The sequence below is a fragment of the Triplophysa rosa genome, linkage group LG1 (assembly GCF_024868665.1).
Source record: "Triplophysa rosa linkage group LG1, Trosa_1v2, whole genome shotgun sequence".
In the NCBI taxonomy this organism is placed as follows: Eukaryota; Metazoa; Chordata; class Actinopteri; order Cypriniformes; family Nemacheilidae; genus Triplophysa; species Triplophysa rosa.
Window position 1 is genome coordinate 22,368,208 of NC_079890.1, and position 24,893 is coordinate 22,393,100.

The 24,893-nt window shown below is 38.1% G+C and overlaps 3 protein-coding genes across 12 annotated transcripts in view; 2 read left to right on the forward strand and 1 right to left on the reverse strand.

Moving 5' to 3' along the window:
- The first annotated feature begins 926 nt into the window (after positions 1 to 926).
- On the forward strand, positions 927 to 15,861 carry LOC130571579 (b(0,+)-type amino acid transporter 1-like). Its single transcript, XM_057362716.1, has 13 exons — positions 927 to 945; positions 3,542 to 3,697; positions 4,009 to 4,156; positions 5,545 to 5,787; positions 6,064 to 6,189; positions 8,674 to 8,773; positions 9,015 to 9,059; positions 9,233 to 9,356; positions 9,450 to 9,553; positions 11,861 to 11,957; positions 12,195 to 12,344; positions 12,557 to 12,731; positions 15,457 to 15,861. The coding sequence occupies exons 2-13, from the start codon at positions 3,590 to 3,592 to the stop codon at positions 15,516 to 15,518; spliced, it is 1,482 nt and encodes a 493-aa protein (XP_057218699.1). The 5' UTR covers positions 927 to 945; positions 3,542 to 3,589; the 3' UTR covers positions 15,519 to 15,861.
- A 371-nt stretch (positions 15,862 to 16,232) lies between these two features.
- On the forward strand, positions 16,233 to 21,448 carry nudt19 (nudix (nucleoside diphosphate linked moiety X)-type motif 19). The gene is made up of 3 exons (XM_057344598.1): positions 16,233 to 17,141; positions 17,998 to 18,205; positions 18,355 to 21,448. The coding sequence occupies exons 1-3, from the start codon at positions 16,359 to 16,361 to the stop codon at positions 18,585 to 18,587; spliced, it is 1,224 nt and encodes a 407-aa protein (XP_057200581.1). The 5' UTR covers positions 16,233 to 16,358; the 3' UTR covers positions 18,588 to 21,448.
- Positions 18,640 to 24,893, reverse strand: part of celf1 (cugbp, Elav-like family member 1) — a 54,734-nt gene continuing 48,480 nt past the window's right edge. For 4 of the 10 annotated variants that reach the window (XM_057344574.1, XM_057344558.1, XM_057344567.1 and 1 more), the window contains one exon: positions 18,640 to 24,869. In XM_057344574.1, coding sequence (XP_057200557.1) covers positions 24,742 to 24,869 — 128 coding nt within the window. In that variant the 3' untranslated portion in view covers positions 18,640 to 24,741. The remainder of the gene's footprint in view (positions 24,870 to 24,893) is intronic. The other 6 variants (XM_057344512.1, XM_057344531.1, XM_057344504.1 and 3 more) reach the window with 6 other exon arrangements.

The following is a 24,893-nucleotide window of genomic DNA, read 5'->3' on the forward strand; positions in this document are numbered from 1 at the left end:
TTAGCACGCATATGATTGCAAAAACATCTAATTTCAGTAGTATTTTATATCATAGTGGCTGCACATATCAATCCAAAAGAACCCCGGCACTCATCTTCTTTCTGACCTGCATTTCTTTTTCGTTGGTGAGGCAGATAAACGATACGAAAAGCAATGCTACCACCTGCTGGATCCAGCGTTTACATAATAGATTTTAACTCTGTTTGGCATGAACATCCAACACCAGCTGATAAACCCAGCCATGCTAAAGTTATCTGCCCTCTGAAGCTTTGATAATCTAGAGTTTGAATTATTTTTTATCAAGGTTAACATCTTGTTTTGAGGTCAGCTGTGTCCATTACCGCCTCTCAATCAGACTATTGTTGTGACTTGAACCTACAGCAAGTGGTGGCTTTGACTCCACAAAAAATCTGACTTTTAAGTAAGTTGTTTTTAGGTAAGCTGTTGCTACTGACTAGCATAAATTTTTAGAAGAATCCTTTATAAATGGTGGTAGACTTTTAAAAGATTTAATCTGACTGTCATTTAAACTGACTCATATATCTCTTATATTGAGTGACAGTTAAGTTTGTGATAATGAACTGACATCGACCAACCAATCGACTGTAGTCACATCCATGCTTGCTAGTCACTTTCACTGTAAATGATGTGTAAATAAACCTTGAAATCTCTGTAACACAATAAACGACATGGTAAATGATTGGCCTGTAGTCGCTTCATAAAGCCAAAAACTTTTATTTAAAGCTAAATAATACTTTTATTAAATCATTTTGTAATGCGTAGTGTCGTGGTCAAATAGAAAGTGAGTTAAATAAAGTGTCCATCTGGTTTTTAACACTCAGGTTAATTGTTAACTCATTCCACCCATAGTGTAAAAGGTGTTCAACCGGTTGAAGATTCAGATCTGTGTTTGGGATTGGCAAAGGACGTGGATCCCATCTAAAGGTAAAGCAAATCCCTCAAATACATGCACTTTTATTCTTTTTATATACAGTATACATTTACGGGGAGGTCTAAAGGAACTGTGAGTGCTCTATAATTACAATTTTAAAATGTAATTGGTTAATATCAATGTGATAAATACTTAGATAATGTCTGTAGTGTTTTATTTAGTGTTTATGTAGTTCAGGAATGATTGAAAAATGGGGATAGTTGGAACATACTTGTCGTATCAGTCATGCTGTTTTTAGTGTACAACTGTACCTTCTGTCATTCATGTGTAGTTAAATGGCAGATCTCACGGCAAATAGTTGAGTTCTGAGTGACAATGATTGAAACGACACAAGACCGCTTTTTTTGTATGGCATACAACTTGTAATATGCCATACAGTCACTATGATATTTAGGAATAAAAAAGTAGTTTTGAGAATTTCAGTTGAGAAACAAACGAAAGTGACAGAGAAAATCCAGAATATAGCACAATTATTATGAAATCCATAGATTCATTATTTCTGCAATATGATCAAATTCTGCAGGGCGTAACAAAAATGTTACCAAATTACACAAAAATGATTTTTCTTCATTATTTACTACCCCTCATGTCCAAACCTTTATGTCTTACTAACTTAAAGGAGATATATTGAAGTACGTTGGTAACCAAACAACATTAGCCCCATATTGACTGCCACTGTATGGTCACAAAACCACAAAGAAATGTTTTCGGGTGAACTATCCCTTTAAATACATTTTATTTGTGCAATTTTCTGCATAGGGAGAGGTTCTCCCACTGGAGAACTATATTGCCATATAAAGATACATTTACTGCACTCTTGGCATGAGCTACAAAAGTATCAGCAGTGACAAGTGAGAAACATGCCTATATCTTTACTACATAAAGTTTGATATTTCTTATAAGAGATAGATAGATGACCATCTAACATGTCATGCCCTAGAACTGATAAACAAAAGCTTTAGAGTAGGGTAATAATGTCAAAGCATGGGTGGTTATGGAATTTAACTACCAAGCAAACTGGCTCGAGCACTTTCAGAACATATTTAATTCCTCATAATGGCTTTTGATCTGGGACTGCTCTGTGCACTGGTCTGTATTACCCTGTTTCCAACCAAACCGTATCAAGTGTCTCTTTCAAAGGGGTATTGTGTTGGTTAGTAGCTGCTCACCTCTAGCCAATCCTTAGCCCCTCTCCTTCTGGTCACGTGTTTGCCTCAATCACAGTCAGGAGAATGACTAAACATTGAAGGTCCCACCCACTTTTGTTGGTTTTTAAATGGATGAATTTGGAAATTAATCAAAACTTGGAATATCTTTTGGAAAACTGATTGCTTCACAGGTTTGTCTCTTGTCAGATGTTTCGGATAAACAAGGTTCTTGTGTTGCACTGGAATTGCTTCGACTGAAAGTAATATTCTCAGAGTAAATTTAGAGCTTGTCTGGTTTACCGGAGTTTAAAAAGGGCAAAGCATTTCTTACATTAGTTATTAGTAAAATTTAAAGCAAATGTAGCAAAGTTGTTATCAATGTTGTTTAGGTAGTAAAGGATGCTATTTATTTTATAATCTCGCCTATGTCAGTGTTAGAACTCTTTGATGTGTTTTTTACTGAAAACTTGTATTTCAGTGAATGTAGGCTATTGTTTAATATGGGCCATTCACTTAAAGGCAACACTGTTGTGTCAATTTACAATTTGATATTTAAATAATTTAATTTACTGATATAATTTTTCTTTATTATGTTTATTTAAATATATTGTAAAGGTTTTGTTTTATTTTGTAAGTGTCGATGTTATTTATTAATCCAGAACCCAATGCAAACAGATATTAATAATTATAAAATAAGATAAATAAATGTGTAAACTCTCTTCAACAGATTTTACAGAATTTTTTTAATAATTTCTCTTTTATTTATGGACACTAGTTTTGCCACTTTTTCCTTTAATGATTGAGTGTTTGCTTCTGTCAGATATCACTCAAAGAAATGATTCGACAAAAACTGTTTATTTATCTGCAAACCTAATTTTTATTTTTGCTTCGATTGTATTGCTGTGGATTGTAGTCATTGTTTCCTGGCTGTAGTATAAAAAGCTTATTCTTTGAAGCTGTAGTTGCTAAGAGATAAATTGATCTCTATTGGAGTTGTGGAGCAGATGTTGTTGTGTAAGAATCAACAGATCTGTTACAGTCCATAACATCTTGAGGTAGTCACCTGCATTAACAACACATTATAACATTATAATGGCTTTACCATGGCATTTAGGCATTTAATCTGACACAACTAACTACTAAAATACACTACATACAGTACATAAAGTGCTTAAAAGGTTCTTCACATCGATGCCATAGAAGAACCATTTATGGTTCTGCAAAGAACCATTCAGTCGAAGGTTCTTTAAAGAACAATCTCTCTTTTTTATAATCAGAATTTTTTTTGCCACAGAGAACCTTTTGTGAAGCAGAAATGTTCTTCGGATGTTAAAGGTTCTTTATGGAACCATTTAGACAAAAAAAGGCATCATGAAGCACCATAATAGTATATACTCAGATTTGGAATGCATTTGAGAGATTTGGTTTATTTGTCTTTTAGAGTTATCTATTCAGTCTTGCCGCTTATAGTTAAGACTGAATTTTTTGGATGATGGATGGGGAGAAGAAAAAGACGGCCACTAACAATGGGAGCATCAAAGGGGTTGTGGAAGCAAAAAAGCAAGGTCAGCCAAAAGCAGCAGCTCTGCAAAAGAATGTGAGTATGAGGATAACAAACATAACTCCTTATGACCACACATAAGAATGAAGAATGTGAATTCTTTCCAGTGTAGATGTACAGTATGGGGGTGTGTGAAGGTGTTATGACCAGACTTCTGGTATTATGACCAGAAGAATTAGTATTATTCTGGTATTATGGTAACAGTTTTGTAATATAAGAGATACAGTCTGAAAATACAAGCTTCGTTCTATATGTTGTACCTTTGGATGAAGTTAGAATGGACTCAATTACATTCAATTGCATTCCAAAACAAAATTTTCTTTACTGCTAACCTTGATGTGTTTCAGGTGGGTCTGTTAAGTAGCATCTGTCTAATAGTGGGAACGATGATCGGCTCAGGGATCTTCATTTCTCCTAAATCGGTTCTTGAGGGAACTGGTGCAGTGGGTCCAAGTCTGTGTGTGTGGGCTGCATGTGGTGTGCTGGCTACTCTGGGTCAGTGTCCACAAGCCATGTCATTATCTAGGGATGGGAATCGCAGGGTACCTCCCGATACGATTCGATACGCGATACAGGGCTCACGATACCGGTAATATCACAATGCGCCGATTCTGCGATAATCGATATATCGCTTGGCAATTCTATAAAAATACATCACGACATCTGTAAATGAAGGGGAAAAAGGATCTATTAGATGAGCATTTTTAGTGTGTTGCGACTCTCTGTCTTTAGGTTTGTTTATTCTTGCGCTTGTCTTTGGACTGTGAGTCTCTGGTGACTCCACACGCGTCTCCCAAAACGGGGGTTTGCCGCGCGTCACATCAAAGCGCTCACGCTATGAGGATCATCGCGCATTTCAACGCAAGTTTCGGCGGGTAACGACTGAGGTGCCCTTGAGCAAGGCACCTTACCCCTACTTGCTCCCCGGGCGCTGCAGTGATAGCTGCCCACTGCTCCGGGTGTATGTGTGTTCACCACTTGCTGTGTATGTGTTCACTACTCTCTGGATGGGTTAAATGCAGAGGTCACATTTCGGGTATGGGTCACCATATCTGACTAATAGGTCACTTTCACTATTTCACTATTATGCTCGTATTTCTTCTCCGCTGTGAATTACAATTTCCGTTCATCTGACCATCCGTAATCTGGGAGCGTCACCACAAGAAATATGTGGGTACTGCCGTTCTGGTAAGCACAGTGTAGGTATGAATTTAGATCTTTTGTATTTGAAAAAAAAATCGATGCTTTGTGCCAGAGTATCGATAACGTCTCGCGGGCTGAAATGTCGCAATAAATCCCCATATCGATTTTTTCCCCCACCCCTATAATCTAGTGTGTTATACCCAGAGACCTTGATAAGCATACTAAACCGCCATCACATGAGGAGAACAGGATGTTCAGGCAGATAACACCTCATGTATCATAATTTCTTTTATTTTTGTAGTAATATAATCTTTATACAATGTAACTTACTGTAAAAGGATTGCTTCTGAATGCAATGTTAATACAGTCTGTTTTCAATGTAAATACAATGTTACATGTATGTTAAAAAGTTGCATCTTTCTCTTGCTGTATCAGTTGTATCCCGTATTTAGTCATTTAAAATATCAAACAAAAGATTTTTTATCTAGTACTTACAGCTGAAGTTGTAGTCGAGCAAACTTGTGATGCCAAGGATTTTAATCACAAATGTTCACTCATTCAGAAACATTCGGTCACATACTGCCCAAATTCCCAAGACCGAGAAATCCTCTTTAGTTTAATACTGACTCTGCCTGCAAAAGACCTTTTGCTCATGTACTCACTGAACTCAACATGAACGCTGGCAAATACAAAGGTTTATATGAGCATGTGTGTGTGTGTGTGTGTGTGTGTGTGTACAGGGGCCCTCTGCTACGCTGAGCTCGGCACAATGATCACTAAGTCCGGTGGTGAATATCCATATCTGATGGAGGGTTTTGGGCCAGTGCTGGCATATTTGTACTCCTGGACCACAGTTATTGTGTTAAAGCCTTCATCTTTTGCCATCATTGCTTTGAGTTGTGCAGAGTACGCCTCCACACCATTTTACCCAGGATGCACCCCTCCTCAAGTCATCACCAAATGCCTGGCTGCTGCGTGTATCTGTACGTACATGACTAATCACTTTATATTTTATTACATTAATAATAGCTTTTAAAAGCTTATCCACACTGCCCCCACCAAACTCCAAGCATGTTTGTTGGGTTTTGTCTGATCTGTGTGGTAACCCTGTTGTCATTTATCTTCACCAACTGAACAGACAACATACAGTATAAACGTATTCTGTTTACCCTCAATGCCAACAATGAATAATTCAGCATTGTATTGTGAACTAACCTTTAACTGTTGTCTTATCTTAGTCTGTCTGTTCTCTTCATCAGTAATAATAACTGTGGTGAACTGTCTGAGTGTGAAACTGGCGTACAGAGTGCAGAACTTTTTCACAGCAGCTAAACTCTTGATTATTGTCATCATTGTGGTGTCAGGGATTGTTCTGCTGGCTCAAGGTATCTCTAACAAATTCATTATGAACAATCTGGGTAACGCTTTAGATTGCAACCCGCAATGTACAGCATAATTAAACAGAATTTAGAGCTTAACTAATTGTAACAATAAAGTACCTCTACAGTACAAGTAGGTACTTGTAGCTTTCCTGTAGCTCAGTGGTTAGAGCATGTTGCTAACAACGCCAAGGTGATGGGTTCGATCCCAGGGATTGCACATACTCAGAAACAAGTGTATAGTATAATGCAATATAAGTCGCTTTGGATAAAAGCGTCTGCCAAATGCGTAAATGTAGTTAAAGGGGAACGATATGCAGCATTTAGGTAATAAAGAGGTAAAAGTCAGGAACATGTAAAAAATATTTATACTTTAAGTATTTTAAAACTAGGGGGTAACTATTCTAAAATTAATTGGTATTCATGACCTACTATTCTAGACAACAATCTTATGATAATAATAATAATACATTTATTTTATTTAGTGCCATTAAAAGTTGCGTTCTCAAAGCACTTCACAGCAGACATCACATCAGGTAAAACAACACTATGACAACACTTTGTAAAACAGCACAACAAAAACAAATAATCCAATCAAGTAAAAGCAATCCTAAAATAAAACGTTTTAAGAGATTTAAAAGTCGCTAGTGAGTTTGCCTCCTTGATGTCAGCCGGGAGAGAGTTCCAGGCCTTAGGAGCATGAGGAAAATGCTCATGGAGCGAAGCAGTGTCATGGGAACAACTAAAAGACCACACTGAGAAGAACGCAGATTTCGATATGGTGTGTAAGGCAATAACAGATCAGACAGGTACTGAGGAGCCAGGTCATGCAAAGCCTTAAATGTTAAAGGGGTCATATGGCGTGAATACGTGTTTTTCTTTGTCTTTGGTGTGTTATAAGTTGCCCATGCATGTATTAGACACCTAAAATTGCAAAAATTAAAGTGTCGGAACAAAAGATGCATTCTATCTAAAAGTGAATGCTCACCCAGACCTGCCTGAAACGCCTCGTGTAACCACACCCCCACAAATCTATGTCAGTTCGTGGTATGATTTGACTAAGACCGCCCAAATGTATACTCAAGTCAGTACTGTCAGTACAATTGCTTTGGAACCTGATGTTCCAAATATGGTAAGAGGCGTTACATTTCCATCACACGCTAGCAGTATTAGCAGTATTCGACCAATCACTACGCACTGGCCAATCATAGCACTCCTCGCTTTTCAGAGCGATGAGCTTTGTAAAAAATCTGCGCGTTTCAGAGAGGCGGGGCAAAGAGGAGATACAAACATGCACGGTATGTGGAAAATACAGCGTTTTTGAACCTTAAATCGAGAATACACATTGCATTACATCTAAAACAAAGGATTATATTCGTTTTAGCCATGTCATAGGACTCCTTTAATGTAAGGATTTTATAATCAGTATGGTACCTGACAGGGAGCCAGTTTAAAGACTCCAAAACAGGAGAAATATGATCACCAGACCTGGCCCCATAGAATTCTAGCAGCCTAGTTTTGTACATATTGCAGTTTGTTAATGGAGGTTTTAGATACTCCAGAAAGAAGATGATGGGAGAACGTTAGTGCAAACAAACGCTGTGTACATTTTGTGATAATAATGTAGCAACAAATTGTAATAACAATTTAACTATGGGTACTTTTATTGTTCCAGCACACAGGATGGATATAACTAACAGCACACTGGAAATATGAGGAAATTATGAATTTCTTCTTGTTTTATTTATAATTTTACCAAATCTGCTCCTTACCTGATGAAGGTGTATTTCATACGGTTGATTGCAGCTGCCAGTCGTTTTAATAATTTTAGTGTTTTAAAAGTAATTTAACCCAATCGATGACCTTCCATACAGAAGAGGTTCCCAAACATTTTCCTTTTCCAGGCTCACCAGTTTTGTTATTGGAAAACGGGAAAAACACACATTCGTTCCCATGTTTTATAACTTTCTGTGAGACAACTGCATGTTAACTGCAGTAGCTTGGGTAAAATGTTAATGCTAACTTTCTCCCAAAATATTGTGTAGTAACCCTTTAGTTTTAAAATATTAAATAAATATTTTTCTTACATTTTCCTGACTCTTTTGACATTTTCCCCCTTTTAATATTGTTATCCTACAGCTGATATATACTGTACAGGTACATTATTGTTACAATTATTTATGTGTAAATTCTGTTTAATTATGCTATTATGCACTAAAGTGTTGCTCAAATTTGAAGTCTGATTTGTCATATGATCTTATTCTTTACTAAGTCCTCTCTTAAATTACATGAAAAATGACAGAATTATTTTAGTATTCAATAAAAGAAACTGGGATGAACCATTTTGATAATAAAGAAGTGACGTTTTATGTACAGAAAGATATCGATCTAGAATATGATCAGAGATTATATGTATGTTCAGATAACGTGAGCTTCGTAAATGTTTAATGAAAGATCAATAAAATGTGTCCTTTTATTGTGTTGTTTTAGGAAATACACAGAATTTTAAAGATTCATTTACAGGAGCATCAACATCATTTGGAACAATTGGTCTGGCTTTTTACAATGGTCTTTGGGCTTATGATGGATGGTAAATTATTGATCAGCTCACATAACTGACATATAATGGTATTTAAGCCTCATGTACACATTAGGGTTATCTGCTGAGATTCTAAGAATCTAGTAAATTTTTGCCTGTTTACATGGGGACCCTGGGAATCATTCACAGAATAAAAAAATACACATTTTCAGCATGAATTTGAGAAATATAGAAGTTACTAATAAATTACTTATATGACTGAAAGAAGCATAGACTCTTTCCCCCCCCATAGGAATCAGCTCAACTTCATTACAGAGGAGCTAAAGAATCCATACAGGTGATACATAAAAGTCAGGGTTAATGATTTTAAACATTTGCTAAAACATTTAAAATTTGCTAAAACGTGTCATCTGTAATGCAACAAAACTGCATGTATTAACTCTATTAAATTTGTTATTTTAGTGTTAGTCATGAATGTTTATTGTGTTAATGAAAGTGTTTTTTTAACAGGAACCTTCCTTTGGCAATCATTATTGGAATTCCCTTGGTTACTGTGTGCTATATACTTGTCAACATTGCATATTTCACTGTCATGACCCCTGTTGAACTTCTGCAGTCTCCTGCTGTTGCTGTGGTGAGTGTTTCTTGGATTTGGAGGTTTATTGGTCTTTTCTGAGTTGTAATGATTTCCTTGTTGATCATGTTGAAATCATTGGATGCTTTACAGACTTTTGGTGACAGAGTGCTGTATCCATTATCATGGGTTGTGCCTTTATTTGTGGTCTTCTCCACTTTTGGTGCAGCCAACGGGAGCTGTTTTACCGCAGGCAGGTGAGGAAAATATAATGTCTCATAGAACAGCGTTGCAAAGGAACCATGAGTTTGGGGAACTTTTGAAATTACATATGTACATTTTTAGATATTTTGTGGTCTTGGAAAATTATAAGGAGACAAGGAGCTTCAAAGTTTTTGCATTATATTTCACTCTGTAGATAAAACCTTTTGTTTTCTAAAAAAGTCCCATAATATATACAGCATAAAGAATAAAACATCACATGTAAATAAGTTACATACACTCTAAGAAAAAATGGTGCCAAATAGCACCAAAAGTGGTTCTTTGGCTCGTAATCATAGGGGAACCGTTGATGGGAGGAAAAGGTGAGGGAGCGTGGAGAATGATGGTAGGTGTAGTCCATAGGGTAAAAACAGAAGAAACAGGCAGGGGAACACTGCAGACAGGACACTAAGAGATTCTTTAGTGCCTCAGTACAGTCAGTTCCATGTCTTCACAACTGGGGGTCTTGAAGTGCCCCAAAGAATTATTCCTGTTATTAGCTTTGGTGAATCCTGTAAGTTGGAAAAATATTAAACATGTAGTGAGTAATTGAGAATATAACAAAAGACTCATTGAGATTCAGTCAACCCCATTTTATCTCAAACCTGTATGACACAAGACTGTGACACCAAATGATGTCATTCATTATCATTTTATTGTTCTTACCATACAATTGAAGTAAATGTTAACTGTGGTTATTAATTCCTTAATATTCCCAAACATCTACTTATCATAGAAGAATGAAAGTCATACAGTTTGGAACAGCAGGAGGATGAGAGATTTTGTTTCTACTAATAAAATAAAAAACACTGTTAACTTATAAAACTTACATTGAATAGACAGAAGTGAAACCCGCTATTTTCGCAAAATGAGGATGGTAAAATAAGCAGTGCAGCATTCTTTTCCAGATCTACAATACCACTGTAAACAAAAAGAAAGCAAGTTATTGGCACATACTGTAAAGGATAATGTACAGTCAACAAGTATAATAATAATAATAACTCAATAATAATAATAATAAATCAGCAATTATACTTATACTTATTATAATTATTAACATTTCCTTACATTTGCTAAGATGGTCAGCATTTCTCTCTGGATTTGTCTTGCCACATTGAAGATGTTCATGGTCAGAAACTGAAGAGCACTATTTTAGGATTAAGGTCCTTCTCAAACTGTATCCTATTTCATGAACACAAAAAACCATATTAAACAAAATTAATAATTCAGGCCATGTGCACACTAATACCTATATTTTTTAATGTATAGATTTGGCTTAATATGATCACATACTTACATGGCAAAATCCATATCATGTCATTTTATAGATCTTAAATTAGCACAAATCCCGGTGTTGTACCGAAATTCGACTCCCCGTGAGATTACGACTCCCCTGCTTCTGATTGGTTCATTCACTTAGGATGCTGCTTTGTGATTGGTCCCTATCTCTAAATCCCGCCCCCACACCTAATCCTAACCCTAACCTTCATTGGGGAAAACAGGAGAGTCGTAATCTCACGGGGAGTAGGTTTTTGATACAACACCGGCAGCACGGCTTTGGCGAGTGGGCAGGCTCAAATCTACCGTCAAAACATTGAGATTGCAGAGAACTGTATAATACATTACTTTTTCAGACTGCTTAGTGTTTATAAAGTCAAATAAGACATGAAGTATTGCTCATATATTCCACTTGATTATTAATTGTCTTGAAATGTGCCCTTGTGTTTGTTACATGTTAAATTATTTCTTGTTATTATAAAAATAATAAAAAGTAATAATAATGCAATATACTAAATGCAAACATTATTTTGCAGTCAAGCATATTTAACCAAGCAATGTAAAACCAAGCCATATGAAAGCCATTTAAATACATGCATGAAGTGTAGCCCTTTTGTGCCAAAACAGTTCTTTGTGTGGCAGAGGTGCTATATAGCACCTTAACCATCCCAAAGAACCGGTGGAGAACCACTGAAGAACCATACAGGGGCTTAACTGGTTCTTTATATGCCAGCGGTGCTATATAGCACCTCAATAATCTCAAAGAACCGCTGAAGCACGCAGCTCTGTCTAATGCATATATTCTTATTATTCTACATGTCGCACTGTTTTTTTTTCAAGTTACTTGTCCGGTCGGGCAAGTAAAATTCTCTCTCACTTGCCAAAACATTCACTTGTCCCGGACAAGCGTTAATGTCGAGCCCTGAAGGATAGTATACTCATGGTCAATTGATATGTTTTTATTGAAATATATTGGTCCCAGAGTCTTACTGTTACTGTCTGGTGTGACTTTATGCACATCTTAGGTTAACGTACGTGGCCGGACGGGAGGGTCACATGGTTAGAATCTTGTCATACATCAGTGTGAAGCGTTACACACCAGCGCCAGCTCTCATGTTTAATGTGAGTCCCATTTAATATTGCATCCCTAAGACAAAAACTCTGCTTACTATCTTACTATTTATCGTGAAAACTAATTTTAGAGCTTTAATGGTGGCAAATAACATGCGTTCATCACATCTTTCAGTAACACTTTGTTTTCTTCTGTTAATTAGTAAACACATTATTGTCAAAGTCATTGTTACATAATGTTTTTTCTAAAGTATTTAAAATATTTTGTATCTTGATTCTGACTTGCAGGGCATCCTGTCAATCATATACACCATTCCAGCAGACATAAACACCCTCATCAATTATTTTAGTTTTGCTCAGTGGGTTTTCTATGGCCTCACATGTGCTGCGCTCATTGTTATGAGATTCACTAGAAAGAAACTTCACAGACCTGTGAAGGTTAGTGATATCATTAAATAGTTTTGCCAGTTTTAATGTATTTGACAGTTTATTGTATTGTGCCCTGCCTGATTTTAGCTGTAGTAAAACATGTATTTGGTCATTAATTCTTTTTGTAATTTTTGTCTATAAATATTAAAGAATTGAGAGGGACAAATGTGTCAATAACTGCATATTCCCATGCTTAATTTACTGTCTTTTGTCTCTCACAGATTCCTATAATCATTCCGGTTGTGGTGGTGATTGTGTCTTGTTATCTGGTTCTTGCTCCCATCATAGACAAGCCTGAAATTGAGTACCTGTACTGCACGGTGTTTATAGTGGGTGGTCTTCTTTTATATGTACCCCTCATTCACTTCAAATTCAACTGGATCCGTCACATCACGAGTAAGTACAAGCTGGAAATAAAAAAGTATAACAGTCACGGTTTACACTCGGAGAGAACCCAGATGCAGGCAGCGGGATGAAGGGGTTAAACAGATACTTTATTAAACAAGACAAAACAAAGGAAATACCCACGAGGGGGCAGACACTAGGACAAACTTAAATACAAAACACTACCCACGATGGGGCAAAAATAACTAAATACAGCCTCGACACAACGTCTAACACAGAAGGGAAATCACAGGCAGGGCAAGGAACTAACACACGGATTATCCAAAGACAAGGCAACGAAGTCTGAACACGGGTAGCGACGAGAGCAAACAAACACAATAAAGCACATGAGTACACAAGCGCGATACACACACAATCCACGAGCAACAAGACAATGAAACATGAGGACTATTTAAAGGGAATACAAACGAGGGATAATTATGGATTACGGATTAATGGAACACGGACGGGAAGCAATACGTGAAACGAGAGGGGCGGGGCCAAGACAAGACACAAGAAAACACATGAGAAGTAAGAATAAACAACTCATGGCTTTCTCACATAAAACATAAGGCTTTGTCATGGCTCTGCTACGGGACCAAGAAAATCATGACTAAATGAAGCAGAGTCATGACAGAAGTCCCCCCTTTAATGAACACCCCCAGGTGTTCACCAAGGGGTAGACTAACGAGACAGGGTAGACTGAGACAGGGACACGAATAGACAAAACATGGAGAACAAAATCAGGGGCAGACAAGACAAAATAACCATAGGACTTGGGTGTGACAATAAAAATAACAAACATGGGGGAGGGGCCAAACAAGGGTTCATGGGGGGCAGTCCACAAGGGTAGGGAGAAGGGGGAACCGTCTTAGTCCGGGGTGGCGCTCGAAAGCACGAAGCCCCGGGGGGCTTGACGGGGGAAGCCCTGAGAGGAACAGTCTTAGTCCCTGGAGTTCTCACAGGGGCAGGCTTGGCTGCCGGCTGGAATGCTGGCAGGACCGGACATGATGAGGTCGGCTGAGTCACCGGCTGAAAGAACGGCTGAGTCACTGGCCGGACAGGGCTTGACGCTGGCTGGAAGACCGACTGACACACCGGACAGGATACAGGACTTGGGACCACAGGACTGGACACCGGACTGGACGCCGGCTGCACCGGCTGGGACGCCGGACTGGACGCCGGCTGGACCACCAGACTGGATGCCGGCTGGACCGGACTGGACGCCGGCTGGATCGCCGGCTGCTGCACCGGCTGGGAGGGAGTCCGCGCTGCCCGCCGCTGCCTCTTTTTCTTCAGCCAAGCCACCCGCCTGGAGGTCGGCTGAAGAAAAGAGGCAAACGGCACGGCTGGTTCTGGCTGGGACTCCTCGGAGGAGGTCCCCCAAGACTCTCGTCTCCCCCGCTTGCCACCCAGGCTGACTGGTGGAGACGAGACTGCAGGGGGTGAGGCGGAAGGTGTGGCGGTGCCCAGAACCCCGATCTGCAGGGCCCGACCCTCTGGGATCGCGGCCAGTGGAGACGAGTAGCTGGATTGGGCTGAGACACTGGACCCCGAACGGTACGTGGCGTACTGCCACACAGCGTTAAAGTCCAGTGGTCTCAGCGCCCTCATCTCCACTTGCGAAAGGGGGCTCCTGAGACCGGCATTAAATAGCGCTGCCAGTTCCGCCTCCCCGAAGACACCCTCCTCTGCGGTGCCTAGGAATCTGTCCAAGTAGTCCTCAAGGTCCATGTTCTCCTGGCGAACGCCGCAGAGGAGGCGGGCTTGGTGGCACCGCCCAGCGTTCATGGTAGCCTGCTGGGTTCGTTCTTTGGCTCGTGGATTCAGTCACGGTTTACACTCAGAGAGAACCCAGATGCAGGCAGCGGGGATGAAGGAGTTAAACAGATACTTTATTAAACAAGACAAAACAAAGGAAATACCCACGATGGGGTGTCAGACACTAGGACGAACTTAAATACAAAACCAGTACAAAACACTACCCACGATGGGGCAAAAATAACTTAATACAGCCTCGACACAACGTCTAACACAGAAGGGAAATCACAGGCAGGGCAAGGAACTAACACACGGATTATCCAAAGACAAGGCAACGAAGTCTGAACACGGGTAGCGACGAGAGCAAACAAACACAATAAAGCACATGAGTACACAAGCGCGATACACACACAATCCACGAGCAACAAGACAATGAAACATGAGGACTATTTAAAGGGAATACAAACGAGGGATAATTACACAGGGCAGGTGAGGGTAATGGAACACGGACGGGAAGCAATACGTGAAACGAGAGGGGCGGGGCCAAGACAAGACACAAGAAAACACATGATAAGTAAGAACAAACAACTCATGGCTTTCTCACATAAAACAAGGCTTTGTCATGGCTCTGCTACAGGACCAAGAAAATCATGACTAAATGAGGCAGAGCCATGACATATAACACGTTTAAATATATTCTCAGATGAAAAAAATGCCTTGACTTATTATTGTTTAAATATATTCTCAGCTGAAAAAAATGCCTTGACTTATTCTTGTTTAATGTGGAGGAACAGGAGTCCATTGTTTGTATGTTTTCTTTGAGGGACCATTTGGATTAGACCCAATCATAGCATGCTGAATAAATGGCTTCATCACTCACCTGAAAACAGTTATGAGTAGTTGGTTCTCTTAAATGGTTTCTCTGTTCCCACATATAGCACTACATTTCTAAACCGTACCCCCATTACTCTTACAGGGCCAATAACCCTGCATCTTCAGCTGTTAATGGAAGTCGTTCCAGCTGAAAAGACTGAGTAACAGATATCAAGTTGGAGGGGAAACAAATATATGATATCCAGCAATGGACAGATGACTAATACATGGACTTGTTGTAGGATTCTTAAAGGGAACATGGCTCTGGTCATTTTTATATACAAGTGCTACAGTCAGGCCATCTGTTGTCTTTACATACAATATCATTTACATTTATTCATTTGGCAGATGCTTTTATCCAAAGTGACATACATTGCATTATCCTATATGTTTCTGAGTATGTGCAATCCCCTGGGATCGAACACACGACCTTGGCGTTGTTAGCACCATGCTCTAACCACTGAGCTACAGGAAAGCTATATCAGAAGTCATGTGTACCATTATTTGCTTATCTAACTTAAAATTGTCTTATTGTATGCAAGTTCATTGTACAGAATATACACTTTTTCCAGTTTCATTAAACTTGAATTATTAAAAATAAATGTTTATGAATTTTCCTATATAAAATAGATTTTATCTAAATGTTACACAGATGTTTTCCACTAGAGTTGTTTGTGGTCCTAAAATCCTGAATCACAGAATTTTGTAGTCACGGGTTCCCATAAAATGCTTTATACTTGGAGACTTTTATATTTTTTGTTCTAAATCATAAATTATATGAATGCAAACATCAAACGTATATTTTGAAGTTGTTAAATAATAACCAAGCAAAGTTGAGAAAACTATCGTTCATCCCATGCCGTAGATGGCGCTCAATCCCCAAACACAGAACAAATAGACATGTTGTCTCTGTATTGTCCTTGACGTCATGTTATGATTAGTTGACCAAAGTCGAAAGTTTCTGCGTAAACGGGGTTTACAGTAATTATGTAAGTGAGGTCAACAATGAACACAGCGTTGAGACACTGGCGAGAGGCCGCGACGGTGATCCTGGCGGCCGGGATGAGACACGAGCAGAGTGCGGAGTGTCTGAGAGCTGCTGTGGATAAAGTCACTGCTCCGTCCTGTGTACCGCACACATCCGCGTTTGACTATGAAGTCCTGCTGCTGAAACGAAGCGGTAAGAGCGGCTTCATGCCCAATGCCTATGTGTTTCCCGGGGGTCTGGTGGATTCGTCCGACTTCTCGAGCGAGTGGCAGGACGTCTTTAAATCCTTCCTTAAAGCGCCCAACTACGGCGTTGGAGTCGTGAAACAGCCACAGGAGACCAGGCCGCCTATTTTCGCCACTGACAGAGTTAAACTGGGATCTCCCATACCGGGAGATGTGGCATTAAGAATATGTGCCGTGAGAGAGACCTTCGAGGAGTCTGGGGTGCTCCTGGTCGTTCCCAAACGCGAGGAAAGCAGTATTTATGTACACACAGGTAACGTTAATGCAAATGACAATGACACCCAACCAGCCATCACCAGATTGATTTTACCGTGGGACAAAGACGTGCTGTCTAAGTGGAGATCTTTAGTTATCAATAACCCTGCTAATTTTATTAAGATGTGCAAAGAGCTGCAGTGTCTTCCCAACATCTGGGCACTGCATGAGTGGGGGAACTGGTTGACTCCCACAGGTGTGTACGGCAAACACAGAAGATACGACACTGCCTTTTACATCTGTTGTTTGCAGGAGATTCCGTATACTCTTCAAGACGAGAAGGAGATCATTCACTTTAAGGTGAGAAATTTCTAGGTGAGAAGTTTGGGGTCATTTGATGGATTTTTTCATGCATTTTCATGCATTTTCATGCATTTTTCAAGCTTTAGATATGAAGGCATATGTCTCAATATTTTAAATGAGTTATGTGAAAAAACACAGTTGTGTCAATATATTAGTTTCTTTCATTCAAATATTTATAAATAGATTAGATGACTTCTCAGGTTGATAAGTTAAGAAGTTGTTCATTAAAATACTACGAACCGTTTTGCAAATTCTAGGCAAAGGAGGGTGACTGACGCTGAAGATGCTAAAATATAAGTATTATTTTTTCTCGTTGTAGTTAGTGTTATTTTTTGACGAGATTAATGATATTTTAAAATGTGGGAAGAAATATAGTCGCCCTATATTATATAATATTACTAGTATTAACAAATATGTGTGTAATACAAAAGGGAATTATTTGTTGTTGTAGCTTGATTTTATGATATTAGACTTAGTGACAATTTTGTGCTAAAATTATCCAGTAGTTTTAGTCTTGAGAGTCCACTTATCTTAATATTCGAGTCAGGTCTCGATTCGCAATATATGCGGTCTTCAACGTCAGGTTGCGTAGGTTAAGGAGCAGGGGCCGGTTGCATAAAGCACCTTAAGTGTAATTTTCCCTTAAGTATACCTTAAGTTTTACTTAAGTAATTCTCCTATTGTCTTTGGTAAAGGAAAATCACCCCTTAAGTGTCATACTTAAAGGAAAAACTTAAGGTGCTTTATGCAACCGGGCCCAGAGCCTTCGTCGTAGTAGAATTCATCCATTCTCTTATTTTAATCCAACTGATGCTTGACTGTTCGTAAATAACTCTTTGGTCCTGTCTCGAAGTGGTCCACTCCCTCTGAAGTGCTGCATCGCTATAAATCAAGGGAAATATGGATAGCGCCACCACAGCTCTATGACCTCGGACGAATATGCCGCTTCCCTGCGCTCGTGGAGCTGCATCACTTTGCCTGTCAGCGGTCTCTGGAGGGCTGTGAGCAATGGCTGCCTATTAGCCTCATGTCTGACAACTACATCGTATCTGTTTTGCCAGGTGATTATTTTGTTCGGATAAAATAAATCAGTGATCTGAAACCTAACGTAAATGCACTCAAAATAAATGTAACCATAACATTTAGATTAAAAACTAGTCCGATTAATTAAATATGGCATAAATTAAAGAAATTTAACTCCTTTACATAGGTGATGATCTGTACATAGAGAACGTGGAGTGTTCTGGAAAGCGTGACGGGCCATTGCTAACCGACAAGAGTCTCGAGGAGCTCCAGAGGGACAGTTCAGACCTTCACCGCGTCATCAGTCTGGATGCATATATGGTATCTCTCCACATGAACATCAGCCCCAAGTATAACCATCTGACACCTCTGAGCATTCAAGATGTGGATGGTGACTTGAAAACCAGCAGTAAACTCTGACACTCACCTACCATAAAGTGCTGAAACAATGGACAAAATAAAAAAATAATCTGCATTGATTTTATAAATTTCTCTTAAAGGCATTCTGATGTGGCCCTTGACCTACACAATGCAGTTTTAATTTTAGGCTAATTTGATAGAGCATTGAGAATAGTGCAAACGTCATGGGTTCCATCTCCAGAGAACAAACATACTTATAAAGGACACACACAGATCGATGAATTAAAGATCGGATAAATGCGTATCTGTAAAATACATGTAGGCCCGGTTTCACAGACACGGCTTGGCTTAAGCCAGGACTATGCCTTAGTTGAATTGAGATATTTATGTCGCTTTTATAAAAACGCCTTAGAATACATTACTGGCGTGTATCTCGAGACAAACCAATGGCACTGATATATTTGAAGATATTTCTGGGCAAGTTATATTGTGCTAGAACAGGTCACACATTCATTTTACTCTGGGACTAGCCTTAAGCCTTGTCTGTGAAACCGGGCCGTACTGTCCTAAATTAAAGTTAAACTGAATAACACTTATTTTGTGTTTATTACAACATGACTATGTATAGAGAATATCAATCAGCATCAAAGGTCTAATTTAAAGTGGTTTACAGTAAATGAAGACCCAAAGCATAACGAAAACATCAAAGTCATTTTTGCGACCAGTTTGAAAGGTAATGCAATATAGGCACAATAACTGACACTGTGTATAATATCAGTGTTAAGGTAAGATGCAATGTTCCTAAAAGCCAATGACAGGCCATTACTTTTTATTCTTTATACTAAACAGGATAAGAGTCATTCAGTGCAAGTTATATAAGTGGTAGAACTATAGCCCAAACAAATTGCTACTTATGTGCTTTTTAGATTATAGACCATATAAAGCCATGACAAACTGCACTGCTTGAGGATCATACATCGCAAAACATTGTTGTAAAAATTCATATCTATATCAAGAACTGTGGACAAATGAAGTGACTATAAAAAAAACAAAGATGCTCATTTGAACAAAACAATTGTTATGTATGGTATGATTTCTTTATTAAAAATGAGTTCAGACACAATGTGTGTGAATGTTTTCAAACAGTTTAATACATATATGAAAGTAGCAGTTAACTGCTTTGAGTTTCCACTGTGCTATATTTCTGTAGAGACATTAGCGTGAAAAATCCTTAACCAAACTCATACAACACACTTGATTTAGACACCTAAGAAATTCAGCACTCTCTACACTTTCCATGAAAACCACACAACTTAAATGACAAAAAACTAAAATTTTAATTTAAAGGCTGTTTTGTGGACACTATTTTTTTTGGTTGATGTTTGGTCATGTGTTATGGTCTACATGCTCTACCTAATGGGATTTACATTGTGAAACAGAAGATCTTAAGTAGAAAAAGAAAAATCTGTACAAATCTTAAATGTTAAATACAATCACTCTGTACCAATAATGACAAACATCCCACAGGAAATCAGAGTACATTTAAACTCACAAAACAGCAGCTTAAAATTCTAGATAGAAAACATCAACCACCTCAATCCCAATTATAAGTCTGTCTGCATAAAATAAAATGAAGGGGGTGAAGAAACCTAAATGTAGCGCTTCATTAATGGAAACATGGATATTAAAAGGCTGCCCCCTCAGCTGCAGTTGAGCGCTACTACCCAGCCCACAACTTTTGATCACAACAAACACAAGTGTCAAATGATAAACAAAAAAACAAAACAAAACAAAAAAAGTGTAAAACCGATGTATGATTGTAACAAATGCTCAACCAAACAATACATCTTAAAAGAATAAGTTCACTGTTGTATGCATGATCACTTATTTCATGTGATGACTCATTTGAAAACCTCTAATTTTAAGAACACATTTTAAATGCCCACTTTAAACCAAAACACACGGTCATGTCTTTCTCTGAACGTAGAACACGTGTCATAATAGCATGACATGAAACATACCGATAATGTAACCAACATCAACATGCAAAACTTTTGGCACCACTTTATTCATCTGAACTTTTTTTTAAACAAAACTAAATCACATTTTGCCGAGGATTTCAGTGCACTTACAAAAAACATGCATGCTTAATATTTACCTGTGATAAGAAATTCAACTCTGCTTATTCTATGCATTTTATTTCAGACTAATCCTGATTTTCACACAATAAGGAAATAAAAAACATGTGCCTGTATTGGCTCGACACACAAAGAAAAAAGGCAATTCAAGTGTCTATTGTAATGTCACTCTGTTAATAGAAACTCCCAAAATTACATCATGCCAACTAACCTAACACAAAATTACAAAGCTTATCCTCGATTTCAGCAAAATGTGACAAAAACATCCTCTAAAAAGGTTTAGAACTAACAAGTGAGAGAAAGAGGGAAACACACCCACACTTGAACACACAACAGTGATTCTATAAACAATGGCTGCTTTGAGAAAAAAAAAATCAAAAAGGAGTACAATTTGAAGCGTTAGGAAGACCGCTTTAAAACAATAAAAAATTGATCAAGAAAAACAAATTAAACAAGGAAAATTAAAAGCTTCTGCAAAAATCTAGTGGTTATTTTTGTACGTTCTAGAAAAATAGACTCTTTTTGCTCTGAACGATTTTCATGAAACTTTTTACACGTAAGCAGTCTTTCTAACGCTCCCTATTGGCAGCACAAATGACAGAAATGAACATCACACAAAGGAACAAACAAAATAAGTAATCAACAGCGTCAAAAGTTAACAAAAAAGGTCAAGTGTGAAATTTCAAGCGCCAGAGAAGCGAAGAGGACAACGGACTGGACGATGAACTTTTGACGTCACATCAACATGCTAGGCAAACGATGACAAACGGGCACGAAGATATCTAGAATAAAAACAAAAAACGAATAACAAACCTAGGTTAAAGCACAACGGAAAAAGGAGAGGGATGAAAAAGAAAATCATGAATGATTATTTTTTGCATGGGGAGGGACTTTTAAAGGTGCATATCATCTAAACACAAAACACTGAATGCAACACAGGAAACAATGAAGAGGGAAGGAGGAGGGAGAGGGAAGCACCATGCCAATAGTGAACAGAGGGGAATAACATTAAACACCACCAGGGGACACAAAACAGCCTGTCTAATACAGCTACTACACAACTGAATACTGATGTTGTTTCAAAAAAGAAAAACACCTCAGAGCAAAAGCATCTGAAATAAAATGAACACTCATCAACAACATTTAAAAATTCTCACTACCACATTTTTCATTTTAGACCAAAAAGGAAAGAACGAGAAACAGGAAAGAAATTGTGCTTCAATATTTCAACTCTTTGACTGAAAGTCATTTTATTTTGTGCTTCAACTTGAATTGTGTGGGACTATGGAATAATGCATATTTGGAGCTGCTCATACTGATTAGTAGTCACAAACACGTCTGCCATGGGTAACTCAAATGGATACAATTCCAATACATTTAACTTTGTGAAGGACAAGAACCGGATAAACATGATGGAACAGAGAGAGAACAACAGAGTATTATAATAAATGTATACAGCAATTTAAGACTCGATGTGTTTGGAACATTAGAGTGGAACTACTCTGCACTTGTGAGCTGTTTTAAGGCGCACAAATCAGCAGACCTTTACACAAACGCCAGCCATTCTGCTCTGGATAAAATGTAACAAAACCATGAAAAGATTCTGCCTAATAAACAAAAATCCCTGCCTATTACAAGTTCACAAGAATCTTTGGATTTTTCAAAATGGTGATTCGTGGTGCGCTTGGACACGTCCAAGGGTTTCTCATTTTCCTTCTACCAAATGTTTTTTTTTTCTCATGTAAGTACATTATTTGAACAGAGGCACAGATCAGGGATTTGGCATTCCCTGGACTAGCATCTAAACATCTCAACAGTGGCTAAACACCTGGGTTCAGTCTAAAACTTGACTAAAAACTCTAATGGATGAAAACAAAAATTCACAGATCTATGTCACCACCGTACTGCTTGGTGATTTGGTACAACTCAAATGTCCCAATTTCCAAAATTTGTCCATAATTACTGACGGAACAAAAGTGCAAATATTTGAGAGAAAAAGAAAGCACTTAATTAATAATACAAGCGTGTCAAACAACAGTCAGGTAAACATCTAAGACAATTGTCTAATACAGTTTTCACAAATCGTGCCTTGTGTTTTGAGGAAATCAAATGCGATAAAGCACTTTCCAGCATCTCTTTACATAAATGTAAGATGTACTTTGAATTTAAGTTGTGCACCATCTCCAAGTAATAACTTTAGATTGAACCGTGAATCTCTGTCAGACCTTTAAAAACATCCCAGCTACACCTGGGCAGTTCATCATTCAATTTGGACTAAACAGACAATAAACTACATCTAGCGGAAAGGGCCACACATCAGTTGTTCAAACAATCTGTAAATGTATTCACAAAACTTCACATTTGGATTCTACAAAAACACTGTTGAATGTTTTGAGTGATTTTTTTAAACAACTGTTTTAATTCAGAGAAATATTTAGGCAATATTATAAAACCTCTATAAAAATAGAAAAGGCATAATAGTTACGTAATATACACTATCTGGAGAATGTTTTCTCCTCCACTTCCATAAAACACTCTTCACCATACGATCCTGCAGGACTCAGATTGACTGCCATCAACTAATCTGAGCTGCAAGGAGCAACTCATACACTCTTTAAACTGACGAGTGTCTCAGGATTGCAGGGTTTGTCTCAATATACCAAGTAAATGGCTAAAGGAAACAACCTGCAACACTGAGAAAAATCTTGAACACTTTCCACATAAATTAAACTAGTCTTCTTTAAATTATTGTGAATTATTAATTGGCAATGACTTAAGTATTAGTAAACCTGCTTATTTCTGTTCTTGGCTACATCTTTTCAAAATTCACTAAATATCTCACCTTTTCCCCAAGATGGAAATATTGCTAAAAGCTTCAACACCAACCTCCGGAATTGACGCGTAACATATAAATGACAACCAAAATAAAAATCACCCAAATAGGTTTGTGTGTCTTGAGGATTACTCAAAAAAACATCTTTATACGAATGTCATTTTAAATCCCATGTGCTACCATGTGACTCAGCATTTGACAAAAAGGATTTTCGAAGGATACAAATCTTGAGTCAAAAAGAAGGTTCTGATTGTGTTTGAGGCTTTAAGAAAAGCTATGAGAAAGATGAAGCACTCCATCAGTTATTTCATTAATATTTGACAACTATACCAGGTGAGTTTAAAGAGTAGAATGACGGGCAAAGTTTTGGTCTGACAGAAAGGTGAAAATGTCCTGAGAGTAAGTGTAGCATCTCCAGCAAACTACCAATACTGACCCACCGTTCTCCATAATAACATATGATATTTTACACTGTAGTGCTTGTCCCTTTAAAACGTGAAATATGAATGTGAACAAAACCAACAAACAACAGCATCATTATTGTTGCCATCTGAGCCCTCCAGCAGAACAAAATAAAACAAACCAGGCTTTGAAGCAAACGTTATAATAACCCCATAGTGAAGACACAGATACATTTTTAAAAATAAATAAATAAATTAGTGAAATAAATAAATGAATTAAATAAAAAGGCATCCTAGTGGAGAGCGGCCCGACCTTCCAGATGCTCCAAACAATATTCAGGTGACTGATTATCTTTTGCACCGATGCAGCAAACCTCCATTTTCTAGAAAGGCAGCTTCGTAGGAGGCATCAGCATTACACGGTCCGAATGTACTACAAGAGTCTAGTGTAAACACAGAACACCTACAGGGGTCTGACTGTGCTGATCAACAGTCTAGGGGACTGAAAGCGGTCACACAGGCTGGCTTTCATTGTGCAACAACCTTTGACGAAGATTTATACACAGCAAACTCGTAATATGGCACCAGAAAAAAATTAAGAGACAAAACAATCATATTTAAATGTAAAAAAACAAGCCATTTTGAAACAAATTCTAAAAATGTTAACAATTTGCATGTTTTCTGTTTTTAAGGTTAAAAGAGAAAATATGTAGGGAAGGCCAGAAGTAGAAGCATTAGGTGGGGAGAGGGGGTTAAGGTGGGGGTCATTCTATTTTTCCAACATCACACTCCACTTACCAGAAAAACATTTTCAAAGCAAGTCCATTTAAGAGTGAAATCACTCAGTATGGCTTGCTGTCATTTTTGGATCGTTTAAGTTGCACCTTCAGACGCTTCATTCCAATTTGAAAACCATTCATTGACTGAATGGCCGCCTGGGATGAAACTGGATTGTCATAACTTACAAAGCCTATAATACAAAACAAAACACTTC